This window comes from Vipera berus, assembly GCF_964194415.1.
Source record: "Vipera berus genome assembly, chromosome: 2".
NCBI lineage: Eukaryota > Metazoa > Chordata > Lepidosauria > Squamata > Viperidae > Vipera > Vipera berus.
Window position 1 is genome coordinate 105,462,874 of NC_138203.1, and position 13,182 is coordinate 105,476,055.

The following is a 13,182-nucleotide window of genomic DNA, read 5'->3' on the forward strand; positions in this document are numbered from 1 at the left end:
ATATAATTAAATTCGCAGAGCAGAATCAATAAATATGATGGACTAAGATGGATTAGTGAAATTGCCTGGCAGCGAGGAATGAAAAAATCCTTGAAGTCATTAGACTTCTCAGCTGTAGAAATCTCTGACAATGTGACTTGCCTTAGGAGCTGTATTTTGTGATGTTCCATGGAGATTTCACATAATATTGCAGATCCAAAGCTACAGTTTTAACATTGAAATGTTCCAGTGTATAGTCTAAGCTATAGTACTTTCCATAATATAAACCGTCTTCAAATATTACATCTTAGTGACGTACCCTAATGGATACATAAAACTGTTCCTGATCAAGTCAGGGGTTGATAAAAAGAGCGAAGCTTCTGACATATAGGAAATATGGTGGCAGCAAACTCATTTCCCTCTCCGGACTACCGCTGCGTTCGCACATTTGTCAAAGAAGCCTGTTCTGTATGTGAGTGCTATCTCTGAATCCTAAGCTCGTTGTCCTTTTGAATGACGTTCGCCACATAGGACATACAGCATGGATGTTTGCAGAAGCTGTTCATGTGCAACTGTAAACATTCTGCTCTCTACACAAGCAAAAGGCCTGTATTATCAGGGTTGTTGCTCAAATGGAAACGAACACAGTACATTCAAACATAAAGGCATTTTCCCTGCAGATAGTTGTGTTGAATACAGAGATGTTCTGAGGCAGAGCTGATTGGGAATGTTTGTAGCGAGTATATTCTCCTTTTCTGAATGCTTGAATAGTGCTTTCCAATTAACACTATTCGACAGGCTTTATAAATTGTGTTGGGAGGCATGATGTGCCAGAGGCCCATTTATGTAGGAAATAGCTCCACATAAAAGAGAGCAGCATGGAGCATCTGCCTCACCACATGTTTTATTTCTTTTCTTTTAGGAAGTGCGTAAAACAGGAAACCTTTAAACAGGTTCCAAAGCATACTTAGCGCAGCATACTTTTAAAAAGAAAAGTAATTAAGATGCAACAGTAAAACATAATAGAGATTACTGTTGAAGGGAGAGAAAAGTCAGAAATACACTGAAAAAATAAATAAAAATGCCCCTCTATTGCAATAGGCAATTAATATATGAAAAAGACTTGAGGGAATAAAATCATCTTTGATACCAGAATAGCAACAGGTGCTAGGCTTAAATTACCACCAAGAGCCAGCAACAGCTACAGCTGAAATCCACATGTCTGGAAATTGCCAAGGTTGGGAAATTCTGCCTTAGAGTAAAGAATGGAACAAATGGAAAAAAAAAGTGCTCTAGACACTGAAGCACCAGTGATGTTAAATCTTGTATAAATTTAGGCAAACTTCTCAAACTGGGACCAGAAATGAACAAAGAACCAGTGAATTTCATTAAATTGCTTTTGTGAAGGGCAGGGGGATCATTTCTTCAGGCCCCACACAAAGAGAGGACCCCAACCAAATTTGGACTGAGCATTTGAAATTATTGTATATATCCATTCTTTAATTCTGATTACAAGATGTGTTTCTCTAGTTGGGTTTCCCACATATTTCCATTACTGAGCCATAAACAACAGTGACTAATGTTGATCTTGTAAGAGAAATGTGTGTGTGTGTATTCGTAGATTTTCACGGGTATAGGTACAGTATGTAGGTCTTGGCGTCTTTTCCCGTGTAGGATTGAGGGTGTCTTGCCGATGTTTCAACGTCCCACACGTCATCTTCAGGCTGGCGTCTTCGGTTTCGTGCTTCGCTCGCACAAGCACAAAACCAAAGACACCAGCCTGAAGATGACAAATGGGACCTCGTTGAAACGTCGCCAATCCTACATGGGAAAAGACCCAAATAGACCAAGACCTACGTGTGTGTGTGTGTGTGTGTGTGTGTGTGTGTATATGTATGTATGTATGTATGTATGTATGTATATATATGTATGTATGTATATATATTGTATATATATATATATATATATGTATATGTGTATATATGTATGTATATATGTATGTGTGTGTGTGTATATATATATACTGTATATGTGTGTGTGTGTGTGAAAGTGCAGTTTCCCCACCTCTCTCTCTCTCTCTCTCTCTCTCTCTCTCTCTCTCTCTCTCTCTCTCTCTCCCTCTCTCCCTCTCTTGAATCAAACCATGTTTTATGAATAGAATAGAATAGAATAGAATAGAGCTGGAAGGGACCTTGGAGGTCTTCTAGTCCAGCCCCCTGCTCAAGCAGGAGAACCTATACCATATCAGACAGTCTTTTTTATATATAAATATTTTATTATTTTTTTTAATTTTACAATTATGTGTACTTAATAAACAATGTGTTGTCTGGGTCCATAGGTAATTCAGTGGTACATATTAACTTTCTCAGTCTAGTTCCAATACTACACCATCCAGTGCTTCCTTGATCCTCTCTTTTTCTGGTGGTATGCATTTTTCCACACTGGGCAAATACAATTTTTGTTACTGTTAATATGCATACAATTAAGTATAGACATCTTCATCACATTTTTCTGGTATTGTACATAATATCAATAGTGTCAGTTTATAATATCTTTTCTAGCCAAAACATCTCTCAGTTGCATTTGCACTTAAAATCCATTTGTTCAATCAATATCCCATTTTTCCCACTTTTTTAAAATTTTAATTTCCCATCAATGTTCAGAATATCTCTATCGCTTATAATTTTCTCATAGTAAATTATATTTGGATAACCAAAAGCTTCCCTTATTCAAACCCTTTTAGATTTTTCATATTTCCCATCTCATAATAAAGTATAATATTCTAGTTACAAATCCTATCCTTCTAATTATAATACTTTTATTTCTAACAGTTATCTATTTTCTTAATTATATTCAAACATCTTAGTATAATATCCCAACTAATAGGTCAAAACCCCTATTTTCTTCAGTCTTTCTTCCTTTGCCAAATAACTTTTCAAGGCAGTGCATTTGAATCATCAAGTAATTCTTCCTCTGTTTTTGTATATATTGTTTGGAATGAGGAAGAGAATTTGATGGAAGTATTTTTGGAAGAATGCTCAAAGCCATTTATGTTCATTAAACAGCCTCCATCCTTCTCCTTCAGTTTTTCTTTTCATTTCTTGTTTGTCAATTTTCAGCATTTATCCTAACAACTTTTTCATCCATTCAATCAGCTCTTCTTCCTTATCCTCAAATGTGTTCTGAGATCTTGACAAGTAGATATCTTTTCCATTTCCAGTGTTATCACTGCATCTTCCAATTTTTCATTTGTCTGTATCTGTCTGTTAATTCCTTCCTTTAGGTCCTCCATCTTTGGATCCATTTTTTTCTAATTTTCCTTCTGTTTTCTGGGTTACTAGTTCCTTCTTTGTAGTCATTGTCTGGATTAGTAAATTTAGGTTAGAAAATTGTTCTTTTATCTCATTTGCATTATTTTTAGTCTCATCATGAAATAAAACAATTGTCTCTTGGATTGATTTCAACATAGAAAGAATTTCTTTCTGAGATTCATTAACATTTTCTTGTTGGTTTATCAAGCTGGGGGCTTTGGAGACAAGTGCTAAAGATGGTTTTTTCCTCATTTGAGGCTAAGTATGGAACACCCATTTTATTTTTGTATGTAGTCTTTATAGTCCAATAGGGTCCCCAACACAGGTAAGCAGCCCAAGAGGTTTTTTCCCCCCTTTCCCCAACTGCAGTCTGCAAAAGTGAAAGTTTCCAATTGTATTGCCGTGATTTGCCACTAGATGTCATTGACACCGTCTTCCAGCATTCCAAATCCAAGTCTATTTTACAGACTTTCAAATATCTTTTCTAAAAAAAAAGTCTCAAAGGTACTTTTAGTCCCCAAATTTCAAAGCTATATATATCTGTATTAATTCCAAATTGATCTTGTAGTTTACTCTATTTTCCCCCAAAGCAATTAATTTTCTGCTTTTCTTTCCTGAGGGAGCGGGGCAAAAATTTCCCTTCTCTCTCTCATGGGGGAGGATTCTTTGCTTTGGGCATTCTTTTTTCCAGGAAAGTAGTATTAAGATCATAAAAAGAGGATAAAGTCTCACCCAGTTCCATCCACATTGCTCAAAAATTGCTAGTTAGTGCTTATCTTTGGTTGTCAGCAGCTTCTGACTGGCCACACGAATGTAACCAGTCTTTCCCCCACCAGTTTGGAGGGCTTCTCAGAAGGGCTGCCACCCGTCTGCAATCGACGAGGATCCCCCTCCTTCTTCGTTGCCTCTCCAGGGCAACTTTCAACCCTTTTTAGGGTCCCCAGCGGGGCAGAATCGAACATGGAAGAGCCCATCACACCACGATGCATAACTGGAAGTCCTATATCAGATAATCTTAATGCAGGGCATCTCAAATTGTGGGTTATGGGGTAGCAGGGGATTCCCAGTGATTTAGAGGGGGCTTAAACCAATCTTGCTTACCCTAGCAAATTATTCATTCCTGCTTTGTCTGGATAGGAGATTGCTCAAATTCATTTAATATTGATGGATGTTGCCAGCTGCGGAGTTGGAAAAGTCTTGTCCTAGAGTGATTTGTGAACTAGATCTAGGTCATTGTCTTCTCCTCCCATGGATCTAGATATAGTGATTGAATTAGCTGTCCATTCTCAATCAGAAAGGAATCAATACTGATTAGCTTCAGATGAATGGGCTTCCCAGGAAATGGTACTGAATAACAACTACAGAAGGAGGCAATTCCCAGGTCCCAGTAAGGGTGCCTCTTGTTAATTGTACTTCTGTGTTATTAAAACTTTCCAATGTCAGAAGACACTATTAGCTCCTTTCAACACTTGCAGTGTACTGAATTGCTGAATGGAAAAAAAAGCAAATCAGCCAAAGCCTAATTGTGCTTCTCCACTAGGTCAAGCAGTCTACTAAGAAGTTTCCTAGCACTTACGCTGCTGAAATAACCTGGAAGTACTCAAAATCTTGCCAAGTTTTAATGGGACTTGGGCATAATAATGTTTCAAAGGAATACACTTATGTATGGATTGAACTTCCAGCCTTTTCCTTTACTAATTTTAATATCATCCAGTTTTTCTATTTGAGAAGGTTGTTTATTTCATGCTAATGAAAAGGGTAGAGGAGAGAAGGATAGAAGAGAATTAAAAGATAACATTTCATTCCTATGTTTCCTTTTTTCTTAATATCTCATTTCTTCTTCTTTTTTTATTATTTGCTTTTGGGACACTAGGTGAGATCTGTGGATTCCGAATTCATGGGGCAGGAGTGCCTTTTGAAGCAGTGATCCTTGACAAAGCCACAGGCGAGGGGTTGATCCGGGCAAAAGAGCCAGTGGATTGTGAAGCTCATAAAGAACATACTTTCACCATCCAGGCCTATGACTGTGGTGAGGGTCCTGATGGTGCCAACACCAAGAAGTCCCACAAGTAAGACATATTGGATTCAGTGCTGTCGTGATTTCCCTTTGAACCTGCTAAGTCTCTTGGAGTGTACTAGTGTGGTCTACATTCAGGAAGTAGGTAGAATTGCTTCTTGGCTTGCAGTGAGATGTTTAAGAGCCTCTTGCATTTAAATCTGTGATTTCTTCCTATTGATCACATTAGCTGACATAACATAATGTGTATATCAGTAGAAGCTAGTGTTTAATTTAAAATGCTTCTCTCAAGACAGTTCAAAGCTTATGAAGAATTGCTTATCATTTAAGCGAAGGTCTTGCCCATGTCTTCCGCTGTCATTTCAATATGGCAATGGAAGGCCTGCAAATGAAAATGGATGCTAGCTGTTAAAGAAGGGCTTAACTCCTCCTATGCTCATGATTTTCTTCTTGAAAAGTTCACTCTAAGACTATTTCTCCCTAAGTTTGACTACCTTCAAAGCATTGCATGAAAAATGTAAACCTTGCTGGAAGAGTAAGTCTCTTGATGGGAAGGGAAGGCCTAAAAGCTGTCTTCTCAAAAAAATGGCTATGGAGATTCTCAATAATCCAGATCATGGTTGTCCCACAAGTGCTTTTCCAAAGGCAACTGGACTTTCTTGGGGTTTTTTTCCTGCCTTGAAGATGTTTTGCTTCTCATCCAAGAAGCTTTTTTCAGTTCTCAGTTCTTCAGTTTCACTCCAGTTGCCTTTTGAAAAACACCTTTGGGACAACGCACACTAGTAGTACACGGGTAGGTGGAGGAACTGCTATAGCCTAGCATTTTTCTCCTTTAAGAAAGGGTCTTTGAATCTAGTTGCTTACTACTCCCCCTTCCTCCACCCAGGGCCACAGTGCACGTGCGGGTGAACGATGTCAATGAGTTTGCTCCAGTCTTTGTGGATAAGCTTTATCGTGTGGCCGTGACGGAAGGGAAACTCTACGATCGCATCCTGCGGGTAGAAGCTATTGATGGTGACTGCTCCCCTCAGTACAGCCAGATCTGCTACTATGAGATCTTGACTCCTAATGTGCCCTTCCTGATTGACAATGACGGTGAGAAACTGAATTACTTTCTGGAGGTTGAATTGATCCAGATGTTGGAAAGCAGTTTTAGGCACAGCTGTGGAACAAGCCTATGTAAAGCATAAACACTCATGAATGTCAGAGTTGCTTGGGATTTCCCCCCCCCCTCCTTAAAAGTGGAAATTAAAGTTTTAGATCTTTGTGAGTTTTTTTAAAAATGGAAAGCAAATATAATGCTGTTCTCTCTCTCTCTCTCTCTCTCTCTCTCTCTCTCTCTCCACTTCCACAGACTAAATCCACTCACTCACACATATATATGACTTAAAAGAACAGTCTTTTGTTTTGCTTTCAACATGAAATTTCTTTTCATGTATGCTCTTTTAAATGGTTCTTGCTTTTTTTCTCCTTTATCTGCCTTTTCCTTTTTCTCTTTTGCCTTCCTGTGGTGTTCTTTGGTCCGCTAATGTTGGGGTTGTACTGTTTCTACCAGGGAATATTGAGAACACAGAGAAACTGCAGTACAGTGGAGAGCGCCTGTATAAGTTCACAGTGACAGCATATGACTGTGGCAAGAAACGAGCCTCTGATGATGCTGAGGTTGAAATTCAGGTGAAGCCCACCTGTAAACCTAGCTGGCAAGGTATGAAGCTGTTTTCAGAGACATATACACGACCTGTTTACCCTTTGATTCCATCTACTGTCATTTGAATCCTTTGCCATAATTTTTCTTCCTTTACTTAGAAGTGATTATTCGCTGTGCACTGTCAGGTTTTTTTATAAACAAACATGCGGGCATGCATTATCATACATAATACAGTATATGGATTTATATAAGATTGTGTGGATAGATGCATACATACATTTCTCTCTCTCTCTCTCTCTCTCTCTCTCTCTCTCTCTCTCTCTCTCTCTCTGTGTGTGTGTGTGTGTGTGTGTGTAAATGTTTAGATAATGAACTATGTTATAAAAGCAATTGACATTTTTACCATTCTTTTTTAATACTTTTAAATCTGTTTCCTGAATCATATCCCACTATTTTTAATCAATTAAAAACTATAATTAATTCATTAACTGAGTAATCCAACCAATAAATTGACCATATTTTTCAATCTTAATTCTGTTTATGGTATAAATATTTTTGAAACAAAGTCCATTCTAGCAAACTAATCATATCGTGTTTGGGGTTACTGATGATGAAGCCATAGATATTTTAAATAGTGGGGCAGCTTGATTTCATTCTTAATTCAGTTCTTGTCCACTTGTTTAATAATATGAATTTCCCCTTTGTTTTATTCAGGAGAGAGGTATAAAAGGATTGTAAGAAAGGATATGTTTTGAGTTTTCAGGAGGGAATACATTTATTCAAATTTAAATTGCACAGAACATGCATTTAAAAATTATTTGATTTGTGGTTTTCTTTAAAAAAAACTTAATAACAAGTACTAAAAAGATTTTGGGTGTCCTTAGTAGGGCTGTTGTATCTCAGTGGCTGCCTAAAATATTTTGATATATAAGATTGAGTAGAAAACATCTGTCTACCAAAATACACAGTATCAAAATCTAGTTAACTTGTTTTGAAAGTACCACTTTGCATATTGACAGTAAAAATACCATACAGCTAATGACCCCTAGTTTAGTAATCATTCTACAATACAATTTTGCTAAACAAATGTTACTTACGACCGGTTCTTGAAGTTCAGCTCTTCCAGCATCACCCCACAGTCATGTGATCATGGTTCAGGAACTTGGCAACTGGTTTGCACTTAACCATGGTTTTGCATCCAAAATAAACTCAACAGGAAAACCTGCAGGCGATGTCATAAGTTGCTCCTGTATGTGGCTCTGGCTCTCATCACTTTTTCTCCTGAGGACCCTGGCTAATTTCTTGTACTTTGCAGCATGCACCAACCTACAGCAAGACCCCACACACAGTCTTAGCATACACCTACCCAGCTACACTCACCCAGCGCTGCAGCAGATACCAGTAAACCCTCTTGCAACAAGCAGCAGTTATCTCTCTACACACACACTTGGTTGTACTCATGTCACACTGCAGCAGTCACTTACCTGCCCTCCTTCCCGCTTGCAAGGTGCCTGAAACTTGCAATTTCCTATCGGCTTCCCCATTGACTTTGCTTGTTGGAAGCTGGCAGGAAGTCACAAGGAGCTCCTCACTTAACAATCTGCAACCCTCACTTAACAATGGCATCAGGGACTGCCTGGATTTCTTACCAGTGGACATTCTAGTCTCAACTATCAGTGTTAAGTGAGAACTACCTATAAAAATAAATTAAGGAATTAACTATTTGCTGACCTTTTGTGATACCAACAGTTTGCTCCAGCATCTTATGAAACATTTTAAGAAAGGATTAAATTAAAATTTCTGGATTTGGAATCAGCACTTGAAGTAAAAGTTCTATATGTGGGTAGTCTGGTCAAATGTATTCCATGCATTCATTTAACAAATCTTTATTATTAATTCAATCCCATCCCCATTAAAAAAAGTTTCTAAAAAGATTATGTTTACTGTACAAGGCAACAAGGTAAGTCTTGCATTCTAAAAACAGAACATTTATTTGTCTGCTGTGAATAACTGTTTTAATTAGTTATAGGTAGAAATTAACAAAATATTGTCCTACAACTTCCTGAAACCTTGTCTTTGTTGAATCTCATTCTTGTTCTTTTGAACTCCAAAATGATACTTGTGGTTTTCAGGCATATGATTTGGGGTCGTGCATCCCACTATGGAAAACTGCTGTTCCCAGTCTGAGCTATTCCCAACATATCAAATTCCGGGAGATGAAGTGTTTTGACTTTGGTGGTCAACACAGGGCTATGAATTATTTTAAGTGTTTTTTGCACAATGTTTTAATTATTGGTTTTATTGTTCACATAGAGTCACTCTGTCATATAATTTTGATAGATAATAAACAAATAAATGTTTGCATTCCAGCAGGAGACTTGTTTAACATTAATGGAAACTACCCTATATTTCATATTGATGCTTACAGTACATCTTCACAGTAGCCCTTGGTCCACCTCAGACCAGCTATATACACTGATCTCGACAAAATAAGGTCTGTTAATAGATAATGGATAGAGTGTTGCTCTATTCACCTCTTACTCACTAGGATTCACACAGCATTTAATAATACAGCATGTCAATTAAGAGTGCAACATTTAAAACACCAGCAAATGAAATTATCAGCATATGAACAGTTCAAATAGAACAGCACCAGCAAATCATATTAAAGGAAGTATTTCAGATTTTTTTTTAAAAAAGGTCAACAAAAAGAAAGTTAAATGGAGATAGAACAAAAGGTGAGGAAAAGCCATGTGTCTTGGGAAGTTGGTAAAAAAGAGAGGCTTTTATGCCTCACTATATCTCCCAGTGACATTGAAAAGAAGAAACCTGAAGCTAGAAAAATTCTATTAATTCTTCACTCTGCCCCAGGAGAAAGATATTGCCCTTATCAAGAACCAATATTTCTTTCTGACACCAATAGCAATTAACTCAGATGCCAATTCTTTCCCAAAATCTATTCTGGCAAACTATAACACAACTTTATAATGTTCCCCACAGTGTCATTCTTTAATATGACATGTGCTTTAATGTGTCAGCTCTGGGCACACATTGTGTTGGATAAACTGGCCAGACTAAAAAAAAGAACCAAGGAACTTGATGCTGGCATCAGAATGGCAAAAGGCATTCAAAGAACACCAGGATATTCTGGTGACCTCAAGGTGGCCATCTTTGAGCAAAGGAATTACAAATATTAATTTCAACCGGTTCTCTGTGTGGATGCCGCTTCTGGAAGTCCATTCTGGGCCTGGGCAACAAAAAGTTAGCTACCGGTTCTGCCAATGTGGTGTGAATTGGCTGAATCCCACCACTGGTTTTGAGTGATCCTGAGGGTTACAGTTATCCTAGCATCCCCGTGGCCATGTCATAAATGGGGAAGTGGGCAGGGAAGATTGCAAAAAGACAAAAGTGTATTTTCTCCTACCTGTGCAACCTGCCTGTGGTGCCTTCTCATATACCCTCTCCAACCTGTGGGGCGCATCATGTGTACCCCTGCACACCATTCCATACACACTCATGCACCTTTCCTGATTCACATGGCACCTTTGGTGCATTCCCACGCACCTTCCTCAAAGTGTTTGGTGCCTCACACCCACTGCTGCACACTATCCCGTGCACACTTGTGCACCTTCCCCAACACACCATCTCACATGCTCTTGACCCACTTGATGTTTCTTGTGCATTGCCAAGAAACATACCCTCCCTGACCTCTGCAGCACCTTTTGCACACCCCACACAGCCCCTCATTTCCTGCACAACCCAGCAGCAAGCACTTAGCTACCTGCCGGCCTGTGATTTCCTGCCAGCTTCCCACTGTCTTTGGTTAAGAGAAGTCAGCAGGAAGTTGCCTTGCCTAACTACCATGGGATTCAGTTAAAGACAGCAACCAGGTCTGCAGGGATTGCCATCGTCAAGCAATGCAGTCATGCTTTGCAATCACATCATTTAGCAGTGGAAATTCTTGTCCCAAATGTGGTCATAAATCAATATGTCAGAGTGAAATTAAAACAAATACTGTAAATTTTAGTATTCAAGAAACAACGATGAAAAAGAAGTAACAAATGCTGTGAGCATGTTGAAAAATGAAAAGACTGCAACTGTACAGGGTATAATTGGAGGGTGTCTCTGGGTGAAGACTATGTCCCTGCTTGATGATTAGAAGAATGCCAGAATTGTTTCCTTAACCGAATGGGAAGGTAACAAAATTAAAGCATGCCAGAAAAGATGCATGGTAGAATTCCTATCAGAGGAATGGGAAATGAACAAGATTTATGAAGTAGCAGCGTGCAGTCTATGTTCTGATGTAATTATTCATTTCTTCGCATGGCAAAATGGATAGACCTGAATTATGAAATGTTTATGGAGCTGAAAGTTGATTGCTGAACGGAATATGAGTGGTATGTGATTGGAAGTAAATTATACATGAGAATAAAAGGAATTCTTAACGAGCGATTCAGCATTGAGCCTGGAATCATGTAAGACTGGGTGATGTCCCTTTACAAGGAGTATGAATCTGAAAATAAAGTGGTACTTGATAGGGAAAAATGAAAGGAATATTCCAAATAATACATAGATGGCAAAATATTACAGGAAATATGTTTTCCTTGCTAGAATGTTTTCTAAAGATAGAGAAACAGGTGTGCAAAGTCTAAGACATGTAAATGCTGTTAAAAGGTAGAGGTTGGTAAATAATCTGTTGTGAAAAATGTTTTTTGCTGTTGTTGAAAGAAGCATAAAACGGTTATATATAAGAATATACTTCTGCCCACTTAGTTATATGGAAGTGGGAGTTGGGTGTGTCAGAATGCAATGAGAATGCCTTATGTAAGAAATGTCATGTTGCAACAGAAGCCAACAGTGGTTGGATTTGTTCCATCTATTGTGTTATCTGGGTGATTGTGCAAATCAATTGGTTCTGATGTAGGTCCCATTGATTTTTATATTGGACCAAGTTATGGGAGACTTGTCCAACAGTTAGTGGCATTGGAAGAGAATTAGGCACTCTGATAGAGTGTAAGAACTCAAAGAAGATTGCCCCTCATAGAATTTGATGAGATTAATGTTAATCTTTGGGTGGCAAAATGGACTGGAAGCAGTTAATCACAAGAACAAGTCTCCCTGAATTCTGATTGGTAAAATTTAGTGGGAAGCTAAAGTAACCCTAATCCTGTAAGCTTTTGAACCCAGAGAAGGTCAGTCCTATACTGCATAACAAATGTAGAGGAAAGAGTGGCAGAACCTGGAGGTGGAGTTAAAAGAGGAATCAGCCTAGAATCTCTACATAGCCGCAGGGGCAGGGGCTGTCAACACAAATTTAATAGGAGGCCCCTGATTAATTTTTTATCGAAATTTTTTATGGGGCTAGGGAGAGGGGTGGGAGATGGGGGTTGTTTGACTATGGGGGGTGGCCAATCAACCATGGCTCAGGCCAGACTTGGGTTTGACCGCGCGGGGGGAGAACAGGGTGTGGTTGTCTCCGAGGCTCATGAGCGGGTCGTGGGACTACCGATTCCCACGACGGGGAACGGCAGCAGGTGGATAGACAGAGGGCCGTATCGTTACCGGGAGGGCCGTCTCTGCTATTTGCAAGCGGTGAGGCGCTCCGACCCTCTGCTTCTTCCCCAAGGTTCCGGGAGCGAGGATGTGCAGCCTCCTGAGCTCCGGCTGGTGTACCTGAATGCCAGGTCCGTGGTTAACAAAGCTCCCCTCGTTAGGGATTTAGTTGAGGGTGAGCACGCGGACCTGGCTTGCATCACGGAGACTTGGTTGGGCCCAGAGGGTGGGGTCCCTTTGGTTGACCTCTGCCCACCAGGTTTCCGGGTGCTACACCGGCCACGAGCTCAAGGTAGGGGTGGGGGTGTGGCGGTGATTATCAGGGAGACCTTATGTCCGCGGGAGACCACCGTTCCTCAGATAGTCGGGTGTGAGTCTCTCTTTGTGAGATTTGGTTCTGGGGCGCAGTTGGGCTTGCTGCTGGTGTACATTTCGCCTAGTCGCGCAGCGGCAGCCCTGCCCGAGCTGCTCGATATCCTCTCGGGGTTGGTGATTGAGTTCCCCAAACTTATAGTTTTGGGGGACTTCAATCTACCATCCCTGGGAGGCTCATCTGAGCTAGCTCGGGAGTTCATGGCTTCCATGACGGCCATGGACCTGACGCAAGTAATTTCTGAACCAACTCATGAGGGAGGCCACACTCTTGACCTGATTTTCTTATCTGGACGGTGGTT

General features: G+C 39.7%; 1 protein-coding gene across 1 annotated transcript in view; it reads left to right on the top strand.

The window, feature by feature from the left end:
* The window catches only part of CLSTN3 (calsyntenin 3), a gene marked incomplete at its 5' end in the record, with an annotated part of 41,320 nt that overhangs the window by 6,773 nt on the left and 21,365 nt on the right, over positions 1-13,182 (top strand). The window contains 3 exons of the mRNA XM_081317950.1: positions 5,164-5,359; positions 6,194-6,402; positions 6,863-7,012. Of these exons, the coding sequence (XP_081174076.1) occupies positions 5,164-5,359; positions 6,194-6,402; positions 6,863-7,012 (555 nt within the window). The remainder of the gene's footprint in view (positions 1-5,163; positions 5,360-6,193; positions 6,403-6,862; positions 7,013-13,182) is intronic.